Source organism: Cebus imitator, unplaced genomic scaffold, assembly GCF_001604975.1.
Source record: "Cebus imitator isolate Cc_AM_T3 unplaced genomic scaffold, Cebus_imitator-1.0 Scaffold173, whole genome shotgun sequence".
NCBI classification, from domain to species: Eukaryota; Metazoa; Chordata; class Mammalia; order Primates; family Cebidae; genus Cebus; species Cebus imitator.
The window spans coordinates 4101933-4113804 of record NW_016107488.1 but is presented as its reverse complement, the minus strand read 5'-3'; the positions used below and the strand labels follow the sequence as shown (position 1 = coordinate 4113804).

At 41.3% G+C, this 11872-nt stretch overlaps 1 protein-coding gene and 1 long non-coding RNA gene across 3 annotated transcripts in view; one reads left to right on the top strand and one right to left on the bottom strand.

The window, feature by feature from the left end:
- Positions 1–2014: 2014 nt before the first annotated feature.
- LOC119473658 lies at positions 2015–3781 on the bottom strand. The gene is made up of 2 exons (XR_005202864.1): positions 3655–3781; positions 2015–3516 (listed from the first exon to the last, which is right to left on the bottom strand). It is a non-coding gene; the product is annotated as an uncharacterized LOC119473658 (long non-coding RNA).
- The window catches only part of SLC30A9 (solute carrier family 30 member 9), a 108209-nt gene continuing 100111 nt past the window's right edge, over positions 3775–11872 (top strand). Inside the window, exon 1 of one of the 2 annotated variants that reach the window (XM_017544912.2) lies at positions 3775–4026. In XM_017544912.2, coding sequence (XP_017400401.1) covers positions 3915–4026 — 112 coding nt within the window. In that variant the 5' untranslated portion in view covers positions 3775–3914. The remainder of the gene's footprint in view (positions 4027–11872) is intronic. The other variant, XM_017544913.2, reaches the window with a different exon arrangement.

Genomic DNA, 11872 nt, shown 5'->3' with positions numbered 1-11872 from the left:
GAGAAACATTCTCCTTTTCTTGGATGGAAGTGGCAAAGAGTGAACCTAAGTTTAATGGTAGTGGAATACTAAATGGTCATTTGACAAGGTAATTGTGACCAAAAGAAAAATCTCACAAGTAATTTCATAGGATAATGTCAGGGGGAAAACCTGTAAGAACAAGATGCTCTTTCCTTCTCTCTACAGTGCTCACTCAAGCACATAAATTGATTTGGAGTTAGAGAACCTGAGTCTGATTCCATGTTCTATTACATTCTTGTTAAGTGAACTGTGGAAAAACCTTTGACCTCTCTGAAAAATGGAGATGAGGATTAGCAACCTGGTCAGAAACTATCTTTTGCATGTTTTCCTGTACAGGAAAATGTGTCTGTGCAGACGCTTGTTGTTTCTGACCATTGTTGTACAGGAGAGATGGGGGTGTGACCAGATAGTTCTTACCCATGTATAAGCCATTTTTTTTTTTTTTTTTTGGTACAGATGGGATCTCCTTGTGTTGCCTGTTGCCCAGGCGACTCTTGAACTTCAGGGCTCTTGTCTTAGCCTCCCAAAGTGCTGGCATTACAGGCACAAGCTACCTGGCTATAAGCCATTCTCTCTCTCTCTCTCTCTCTCTCTTTCTCTTTTTCTCTTTCTCTTTCTCTCCCTCTTCCCTTCTTCCCTTTCCTTTTTTGCTTTCCCTCTTCCCCTTTCCCTCCATTTTTCCTTCCCCTCCTCTTTTCCTCTCTCCTTTTCCCTCCCCTTTTCCCTTCCCTTCCCTTTTTCCGCCATCCCTTTTCCCTTCCTTTTCCTTTCCCCCCCACCCCTTTTCCCTTTCCTTCCCCTTTTCCCTCTCCCTTTTTCCTCCCCTTTTCCCCTCCCCTTTTCCCTTTCCCCTTCCCTTCCCCTTTTCCCTTCCCTTCCCTTCTCCTTCTTCTCTCTTTTTTTCAAGACAGAGTCTCTCTTTGTTGCCCAGGTCAGAGTGCAGTGCTATAATCTTGGTTCACTGCAACCCCTGTCCTCCAGGTTCAATTGATTCTTGTGCCTCAGCCTCCCAAGTAGCTGGGATTACAGGTGTGTACCACCACACTCAGCTAATTTTTGTATTTTTAGAAGAGACAAAGTTTTGCCATATTGACCAGGCTGGGCCATTTTCTTATTGAAGTGTTCAGGTGGGCAAGCTCCCTCCTCCCCGACTCTTAAGAGGCAAGGAAAAAAATCCCCTAAATGTGAGGACAACAGGTGTTCAAAATTAAATTTGTGTTCTTGGTAAGCCTCATGATAGAGCCACTTTATTTTCTAATGGATTATCTAAGTCAGTTTTCCAGATAACCAGCCAAGTTTGTCTCATGATCAGAATTATTTTCCCAAAGCTGTAGACAGGATGAAACCAAGGAATAGTAGTCAGCTCAGTTGCACAAGCAAATTTCTGAAAGATGTTGGAACTTCTTCAGAGTTAATGGAAAACCTTGTAGGAATTGTGGTTTATGGCAATAATCAAATGACACTTCACTCTTTTCGTACTTCTATCTATCTGACTTAATAGTTCCCTATATTTAGGCATCTATTTATATCATGAATCCTCATGAAAGTCAGACAATTTTACACCATGTTGATCACACACAAAATGATACAAAAAAAAATCTGAGGAAATTCTCTCTCAACCTATATTCCAGAAAAAATTTAAAAAACCATCTCATTGTCATTCTAGTCTTTTGAGAACACCTCACATTTTTTTCCAAAGGCAAGTACCCACTGACGTAGAAAGACTGGTGCTTAAGAGCAAGATCTTTGTGCCTTGGTTTCTTCATCTGTATAACTTATTGAAGGTATTATGAATGAGATAATGCACATAGAGGGCCTGGCAATTAGGCAAAATCTCTTGGTAAGGATGGGATTGAGAGTCAAAGGAAATTCCCCTACAGAACTCTAAAAGTGACATTACCTTAAGTTTTAGCACTTGGGGAAGTTTTAAAGATTTTCCAAAAGGATAAGTATATCATGATCTGTAGATATAAATACCAAGACAGCTTCAGAGTTATTTTAATCCAAGTCTGTTGAGGCTTTATTATGTGATACAGCATTGTGTGGGTTAAACAACATAACACACAGAATGATATTTTGTTCTTCAAACTTATTTGGCAAATCAAGTGTACTGGCGGTTTATAAAAATTAGTGGTATCTAAGTCAAGTTACACTCCAACTATACCAGGAAAAAGAGTAGAAAATATAATTAAATTTTACTATGCAACCAACATTTGTATTTTACACCTCATGCAGGCTATTACAGAAATTGAGAACTCTGCACAAAATGTATTTTTTTAAAAGTTTCTTATCACAAAAGGGACATATTTTCTTCTAAAAATGATTAGAAAATACAGGCAAACAAAAATAATCCTATCACACAAATTAAAACAGAAGTTTTGATCAGGCTTGCCTAAAATGACAGTTAAAACCAGAGCCATTTTAAGAATCCAAAATATGAGATTAGTTTTGTTCAGAAAGAATTATCTGTAAATGTTAATGAATGTTTGCATAGTTACCATAAATTAAGAGGTAAGCTTTTATGTATTTTTACTTCATCAAGTTGAATTTCTATTAAAATTTATTTCAAGAAAGGGAAAATAACATTCCAGTAATACTCGGATTTTTTAGTAATACTGAGCCTATGATTTATGGGACATCATTTTTTAATGTTTGTCCACTGAATGTTTTAAGTTATGTTTGTTATAGGAAGTTAAATTTGCTTACCATTCTTAGGATAATTTATTTGGTTATACTTAATTAGTATAAAATACTTGATTTTTAAAAAATTAAGGACATACTAAATTCTCCCGAGATCGTTATTTTGCGGTAATATAAATAAGCGACTCAGATTAACATGAAAGCAAACCACTACACGTTCCATTCAATTTTTTTTGGTGCCAGGCATTGTTTTAACCTCTTTATACAGCCATGTTCGAAACAGACAAGATTCCAGCATCATGATGCTTATTTTCTATTCTAGGACAGAAAACAGGAAAAAAAATACCCACCACAATCTCAAATAGTGATAAGCATTTTGAAGAAAAGTATATAGGACAGCGGGGTAGAGAATGACCAGGCCTATCATAGCTAGGGTGGTCAAGGAAGAAGGCGTCTCTTGAGTTTGAGCTAAGAGCTGAATGAGCATGGGAGAGAGGAACAGTTAACGTGAACACTGGTCAGGTTTCTTTCTCCCGGGACCAGACTGCTTCGAAGTCTCCACACCTCCGTTTACCGTAACGTGTCATGAACATATAAAACCTCTTATTTTATTACAGTACAGTCAAAAATCTGAGCTTCACAGATCAGTAGGGCAAGTAACTGATTCCGAACTGTGTACTTGCCTTTATGATACTGGCTACACACTGGTGTTAAGGAGAACGATGTACGTGGCAGAGGTTCTGGACATGTTGGCCCCAACTTGGGTTTATCCTGGCAGGCTCTAGGTAGAGAGGCTCAGAAAACCTGCGTCCGTCCTTCCCATCTCTCCTCCCATTTCCGAAACCATGGCCCCAGCTTCGAGAAAAAAGAAAGTAGACAGAACTCCCAAGGACAGCTTTCCTGGCTGACGAGGATGTAAACCGTTTACGTGTTGATTTCCAAGCACGCGCAAAAGCAAGGGTGCCAAAGAAGACGGCGGACACCAAACTTCACCTGCAGCCACGCCCTCCCCATGTGGGGGTCTGGGTTCCTGGGAGGGAAAGCCTCTCTCTTGGTGCTCAACGTGCTACGTCACTTCCGCTGCCTCCACGGCAGGCGTCTCTAAATGACGTTGTCGTTTCCGGGTCGCTGAGGCCGCCTCTGGCGGCGAAGGCGTCAGTGTTTGCGGATGCCCAGTCTATGGAGTCAGTTGGTACTGGTGGAGGCGCGGAGGCAGGAGGCGGTGTCCGAGTAGGGGCCTCTGCCCCGCCAGGATGTTACCGGGCTTGGCCGCCGCCGCCGCGGCCCACAGATGTAGCTGGTCCTCTCTGTGCCGGCTCCGTCTGCGATGCAGGGCGGTGACCCGTGGCCCCAGCAACCGCCAGGGTGAGTGTCCCGCACTGACCTGCTGGCTCTGTAGAAGCCGAACTGGAGGGCCAGGCTTGGCTCGGCGCCTCGCCTGGGGCAGTTCGCCCGCTTGCCTTTCGCCAACCTCAGAACCTTCCTTTCCTGCCTTCGCCTTTCCAGTTCATCCTGCGCAGCCCGCGGGGGTCCTGACAGGTCTCCCTGATTCTGGTCCCTCGCGCGGCCCCCGCGGGAACTTGTGGGCACCTCACGGGCCGGATTGCACCTCTGAAGCCCACTGCTTTGTACCAAATTAATGTTACGTGCGCATCGCGGTGTCCCGCGGTGACTCACCTCCGCGGTTGGAAAATTGCGGACTCCGCAAAGTTCTGGGGTCTTTGTTGCTCTCCAGCACAGCCTCATTTAGCACTTGGTCGAGATTTTCTTGGCCTGTTCTTTTTCTCATTCTCCCAACTTGTTTTCTTAAATTTTCTGAAAGGAAGGAGGGGTGCTACTCAATACGGATCTTTCTGAAGAAGTACGAAAGTATCCCACAATCATTGAATGAACCCAGTTTGGGGCCGAAAAACAAAGGAACGCTTCAGTTCGGTTGAGCAGTTTTTTTGATGAAAAAGTGTCAGCTGTAACTGTAACCCAGAAAAAAAGATGGTTGAAGAGAATTTTCATCTCTCTCAACATTTTCTGACTCTAATTTAAATAGTTTGAGAGTTTCTAAAAATAACCCTGAACTCCTAATCAGGCTTACCTCTTCATATTTGCCGTAGCTTGGCACACATTGCTTGACACTGAGAATTAATAGGAACTCTGAGGGAGAAGGCAGAACTAAGTTTACCCTTAATCTAATCCCTCCATTCTTGGGGTGCAAAGAGTATTTACAGAAACATTTCTCAAAAATTCATGTTTGAAGCCAGGTGCGGTGGTGCATTCCTGCAGTCCAGCTACTCGGGTGGCTGAGGCAGGTGGATTGTTTGAGCACAGGAATTCTAGATTAGCATGGGCAACGTAGTGAGACCCATTTCTTAAAAAATAATCATGTTTGAAAAAACTTGTAGCGTGTTTGTCACCTCCTGAAAGAAGTCAGAAGTTGCAGTCATTTGAGATTGTATGTAGTATAAGCTATAGTAACTATGTTGTGCATATAAATTAGAATATATTCATGTATTTTATTTGCAATTAATGTTAAAGTTGACTCTTAAAATTTCATACGGATGCATTTTAACAGCACTATTCCCAGGACTTTTTGGTAGTGATAGAAAACTGTTGAATTTTTCATATTGGCAGTGTATTGCCAGGTTCTCTTACGAACAAAAATGAATCATCGGGTGGGTACAGTGGCTCATGCTTGTAATCCTCAGGAGGATTGTAAACCTTAGGAGACTGAGGTGGGTGGATCCCTTGAGCCCAGGAGTTCCAGACCAGCTTGGGCAACATGGCAAATTGCCTCTGTACAAAAAATTAGCCTGGTGTGGTGACACGCCTGTAATCCTAGCCTGTACTCAGGAGGCTGAGGTGGGAGGATTGCTTGAGCCCAGGAGGTCGAGGCTGCAGTGAGCCATGAGCATGCCAGTGCACTCCAGCCTGGGTGACAGAGACCGACCCTATCTCAAAAAGAAAAAAAGAAAAAAAAAAAGAGGAAAAATGAATCATCTGTTTATAGTGTACTCCAGAATCCCCAAGTAAGTTTCTAACGCAGATGCTTCTATTGACCAAGCAATTTTGGCATTTTACACTGAAATTACAGTGGCTGTTAAATGTAGTCTAAACTGCCTTTTAAGTGTTGGTAAAAATGAGTTGAAACAGTGTAATACTTGTAATCCCTCTTCTGTGTAGCTGTCATCATGTTGAAAATTATGTATTCTTTGTTTCATCTGTCTGTGAAACACAGATAATTATTACCTATCTTTGTGGTCAAAATGACTTTGCAAAGTTCTTTGGAATGTTTGCTACTACAAAAAATTAAAATGCTTTTTCACACTTAAAAATGCTTAGTAGGTTTTTTAAAATAACCTTGCTTGTGAAAATTTAGTTTCAGTAATGAAGGATTTCTTAAAAGGGCAGCCATTATTGTTATTTTTTAGATGGGGTTTCGCCATAATGGCCAGGCTGGTCTTGAACTCCTGACCTCAAGTGATCCAGACACCTCGGCCTCCCAAAGTGCTAGGATTACAGGCGTGAGCCACTGAAGGGCAGCCATTATTATGGCAAAATTTAAAAATCATTTAGAAAAAGAGTACTGTTTAAATTGGATGCATGTGAGAAGACTATTTGAAGAACTTTTGGAGAAAGAAAATCTAAAAACATGTTTTTATTTGTCTAGAAATAAGGTTTAGTTTATACTTCTAAAATGCCTGTGTGGCTGGGAAAAGCTTATAAAGCATAAAGAGAGGAGGGAACCTTGAGGAATTACTTGAATACTTAAAAATGAGAAATGCCGGCTGGGCGCAGTGGCTCATGCCTATAATCCCAGCACTTTGGGAGGCCAAGGAGGGTGGATCACCTGAGGTCAGGAGTTTGAGACCAGCCTGGCCAACATGGGGAAACCTTGTCTCTACTAAAAATACAAAAATTAGCTAGGTGTGGTGGCTAGCGCCTGTAATCCCAGCTACTCAGGAGGCTGAGGCAGGAGAATCGCTTGAACCTAGGAGGCGGAGGTTGTGATGAGCTGAGATTGCACCACTGCACTGCAGCCTGGGTGACAGAGTGAGACTCTACTCAAAAAATAAAAAACGAAAAAGAATAATGCCTTTAAAGGCAAAAAAGAAACTGTCTGAAAGAAATATGAGAGCCGTGTTTGTAATTTTGAGTTGTCTGGTAGCCATATTAAAAAATGTAAAATTAATTCAAGGCGAATTAATTTTAATAATGAAATTAATATATTTTAATAAAATATATCAAATTTAATATTTTATTGAGTATATTCAAAATATTTCAACATGTAATCAATATCAAAATTATTGAAATATTTTACATCGTCTTTTTGTACTATCTTTAAAACCCAGTGAATATTTTATACTTACAGCACATCACAGTTCAGATTAACCACATTTTAAGTGCTCAGTAAATGGTGACTACTTAACTAGATAGTGTAGTTAGAGTTAGTATCTTTAAGTTATGAAGAAGTTTTACAAACCAGTGTACATTCCAGTAGGAAAATGGACAAAGGAATCGAATACTGAGTTCATAAAGTTGTTCAGGTGGCCAAAAAAAATGCAAAACTGTTCCATACTTACTAAAAAACAGAGACTTTAAAAAATTTTACTTCTCACTGCCTATCTCGTTTTGGCTGAATTTTTAATAATGATGATACCCCATATTGAGAGTGCGGGAAAACAGCAACTCTCTTAACTACTGATTGAAAACATAAAAGGTTTATGCCCTCTGACCTAACAGTTTTTATTCAGAAGGATTTGCTTTAAGGAAATAATCAGATACATATTAAAATGTGTGCAGAAGTTCATTATAGTAATAAGTTGGTAGTTTATAGTTATGAAGAGTTGGAAACTGAAATGTATTATGATACAGTTATTATGGGCTTGTGATATATACAACCAGTTTTAAAAAAAATTATAATTCAGGGCTGAGTGTGGTGGCTCACGCCTGTAATCACAGCACTTTAGGAGGCCAAGGAAGGTGGATCAGCTGAGGGCAGAAGTTCGAGATCAGCCTGGTCAACATGGTGAAAAGCCTGTCTCTACCAAAAATACAAAAATTAACTGGGCATGGTGGTGGGTGCCTGTAATCCCAGCTACTTGGGAGGGTGAGGCAGGAGAATCAATTGAACCCAGGAGCAGAGGTTGCAGTGAGCAGAGATCGCGCCATTGTACTGTAGCTTGGTTGATAAGTGCAAAACTCCGTCTCAAAATATATATATATATAAATTATAATTCAGAAGAATAGTGACATGGAGAATACTCTTGTATTATTAGGTAAAAACTGTAGAAAACATAGTAAAAAATATATACTGTGATACTAACAGTGAGTTTTTCTGAATTTTTTATTTTACAAATGATCTACAGTAGACATATACTTTAAAAGAATAAAAATGTTACTTATCTCCCATAGTAAGTATATCCTTTTTTATTAAAAGTTCCTGGCCGGGCGCGGTGGCTCAAGCCTGTAATCCCAGCACTGTGGGAGGCTGAGGCGGGTGGATCACGAGGTCAAGAGATCGAGACCATCCTGGTCAACATGGTGAAACCCCGTCTCTACTAAAAATACAAAAAATTAGCTGGGCATGGTGGCGCGTGCCTGTAATCCCAGCTACTCAGGAGGCTGAGGCAGGAGAATTGCCTGAACCCAGGATGCGGAGGTTGCAGTGAGCCGAGACCGTGCCATTGCACTCCAGCCTGGGTAACAAGAGTGAAACTCTGTCTCAAAAAAAAAAAAAAGTTCCTTTGGGTTAGGATAGAGCACATATTTCTTTTTTCATGTGTTTATACCTTGCCTAATTTGCCAAAAATTTGAGATGGGAAGACTCTTAAATATACTAGATGAATGGATACATGCTTTTCTTAAATCTGAGATTAATAAAAGTATAATTTTTATATAGAAAATAGAAATCAAACATACTCTATATATTATGATTGTCTCTAATCTGCTAGTATTTATGGCCATAAGAAAAGTAGACTGAGAATTTAACTTTTATCTCCAGGAGTGGTCCTTCCTCCTCCCCAACCTCTTTAAATAACTAAGAGCATTGCCAGTTATAGAAGACCAGCCTGGCCAACATGGTGAAATCCCGTCTCTACTAAAAATACAAAAACTAGCTGGACGTGGTGGCAGGTGCCTGTAATGCCAGCTACTTGGGAGGCTGAGGCAGGAGAATCGCTTGAACCTAGGAGGTGGAGGTTGCAGTGAGGGGAGACACTGCCACTGTACTCTAGCCTGGGCAATAAAGTGAGACCCACTCTCTCAAAACAACAACAACAACAACAACAACAAAAACCCACAAAAAAACAACCCATTTAGACTCAATGCTCTTAGTTGTTTAATGAGGTTGGGGAGGAGGAAGGACCTCTGATGGGAATAAAAGTTAAATTCTCAGTCTAATTAAGACCATTGACAGTTTTTTTTTTTTAAGAAGAAAGAGAAAGAATAATAATAAAAGAATGAAGGAGAGGAAGAAAGAGGAAGAGGGAGAGAGAACAGGGGTGTTACTTTATTGCCTGGGCTAGAATGCAGTCTAAAAATGGGTATGCCTATAATTGTGTTTAATAATAGAGACATGAAAAAAAAATGAGGGAAGAAAATAACTAACAAGCGGCCAACCAATATTTCATTTAAACCTGTAAATAGGTGTGATGTGGTACTGATAAGAGTGTATATTTTGTGTATTTAAAGTGGAGAGTTCTATAAATGTTGATTAAGTTTACTTGTTCCGGATCTGAGTTCAAGTCCTGGATATCGATGTTAACTTTGTCTCATTGATCTGTTTAATATTGGTGTTGAAGTCTCCCACTATTATTGTGTGGGAGTCTAAGTCTCTTTATAAGTCTTATATATCTGGGTATTCCTGTACTGAGTTGTGTATATATTTAGGATCTTTAGCCCTTCTTGTTACATTGATCTTTTTATCATTATGTAATATACTTCTTTGCTTCTTTTGATCTTTGTTGCTTTAAAGTCTGTTTTATCAGCAAAAATTGCAACTCCTGCTTTCTATTTATTTGTTTATTTTTGCTCTCCATTTGGTTGGTAAATCTTTCTCCATCCCTTTGTTTTGAGTCTTTGTGTATCCTACTTCTGTTAATGGAACACAGCCTTTCTCCATCAGGCCTTGTTCTGTTGCTGATGAGGAACCGTGATCCCCTGTAGAGGGAGAGGCGTTCTGATTTTGGATATTCTCAGCCTTTTTAGGCTGGTTTCTTCCCTTCGTTATAGATTTATCCATCTATGGTCTTTATAATTACTGTCCTTATAGTTGGGTTTCTGAATGGATGTCCAACTTGTTGATTCCCGGCACTAAAATCTGAGCAACTCACTGCGCCGGCCAAAACAGCGGTGTTACGATTGATGGTGCTTTTCTGACTCTGTACCAAGAACCGCTGCACCAAGGCAGTGGCAAAACTGCCTCGCCGGCCACAAGAGTCGCACTGGCGACCCGTGGGGCTCCTCCGCTGGGAATCTCCTGGTGTGTGAGCAACAAAAATTGATCTGAAAGTGTGGTGTCCTCTCGTTCTCTGCGCTTTCAGTGGGAGCTACAATCCTGAGCTGCTAGTGATCAGCCATCTTGGATCTCTCTCCTCCATTGACAGTTATAAACAACATTTAGGGCTGGGTTCAATGGCTCACACCTGTAATCCAAGCACTTTGGAAGGCTGAGGTTGGCAGATCACCTGATGCCAGGAGTTTGAGACTAGCGTGACAAAAACCTGTCTCTACTAAAAACACAAAAAATTAGCTGGGTATGGTGGTGGGCGCCTGTAATCCCAGCCCCTTGGGAGGCTGAGGCAGGAGAACCGCTTGAACCCAGGAAGGGGAGGCTGCAGTGAGCCGAGATTGCGCCATTGCACTCCAGCCTGGGCAACAAGAGCAAAACTCCATCTCAAAAAACAAAAAAAGACCATTTAGATGGGCTGATAGCAAGATTCTATGCAGATCAAGTTAATGATATAATTTCTTGTACTTAACTGTGAAATGAAGCTAACTATAGCGTGTGCCTCCTAGAGTTTTTGTGAATGAGGATCCTTAAGCATTAGATACCAGGCATTGTAGTTGCTGTTAGTGTAGTGCTGAACAAGAAAGATAGATGGTTTCCACCTTTATTCCCCCAGAAATAGAATATATTTAAAGTGCCATAGAAGAGATAGCAAGCAGGACAATGGGCTAGAACGTAGCCAGGAGGGTCTGTTTCATTAGATGTGATGGCCTGGGACTCCAGCTTTTCTGAGGTGATAACTGAGCCTAGGCATGAAAGATGAAAATGAGCAAGCCAGGTGAAGATCTGGGAGAAAGAGCAATTTGGGAAGTGTAAAGAGGAACTGTAAAGATCAGACAAGTAGTATGCATATATGTATGCATTTTTGAGACAGGGTCTTGCTCTGTTACCCAGGCTAGAGTGCACTGGCATGATCACAGCTCATTGCAGTCTTGACTTCCGGGGCTCCAGTGATCCTCCCACTTCAGCCTTCTCAGTAGCCGGGACCACAGGCTAGTGCCATCATGCCCAGCTAATTTTGATATTTTTGTTAGAGACTGGGTTTCACCATGTTACCCAGACTGATCTCAAACTCCTGATGTCAAGGAGTCCACCCTTCTTGGCCTCCCAAAGTGCTGGGATTACAGGTGTGAGTCACTGCACCTAGCCCAAATAGTTTCAAGGAGCATAAAGAAACCTGTTGTGTCTAGGGTATGGTGGGGTGGTAAGAAAGGAAATTTGTTTTTGTTTTTTGTTTTTTTGAGACGGAGTTGTGCTCTTTTGCCCAGGCTGATGTGTAATGGTGCCATCTTGGCTCACTGCAACCTCTGCCTACTGGGTTCAAGCGATTCTCCTGCCTCAGCCTCCTTAGTAGCTGGAATTACAGGCATTAGGAAATATGCCCAGCTGATTTTTGTATTTTTAGTAGAGACAGGGTTTTGCCATGTTGGTCAGCCTGGTTTTGAACTCCTGACCTCAGGTGATCTGCCTCTCTTGGCCTCCCAAAGTGCTGGGATTACAGGGATGAGCCACTGTGCCTGGCCGAAATTTGAGTATTTTAAGCCAAAGACTTTGAAAAAGAGGAGTGTTTTAAAAATATCACTCTTGGCCAGGGTGGTGGCTTATGCCTGTAATCCCAGCAATCTGGGAGGCCAAGGTGGGCAGATCACTTGAGTCTAGGAGTTTGTGACCAGCCTGGGCAACATGGCAAAATTCCATCTCTACAAAAAA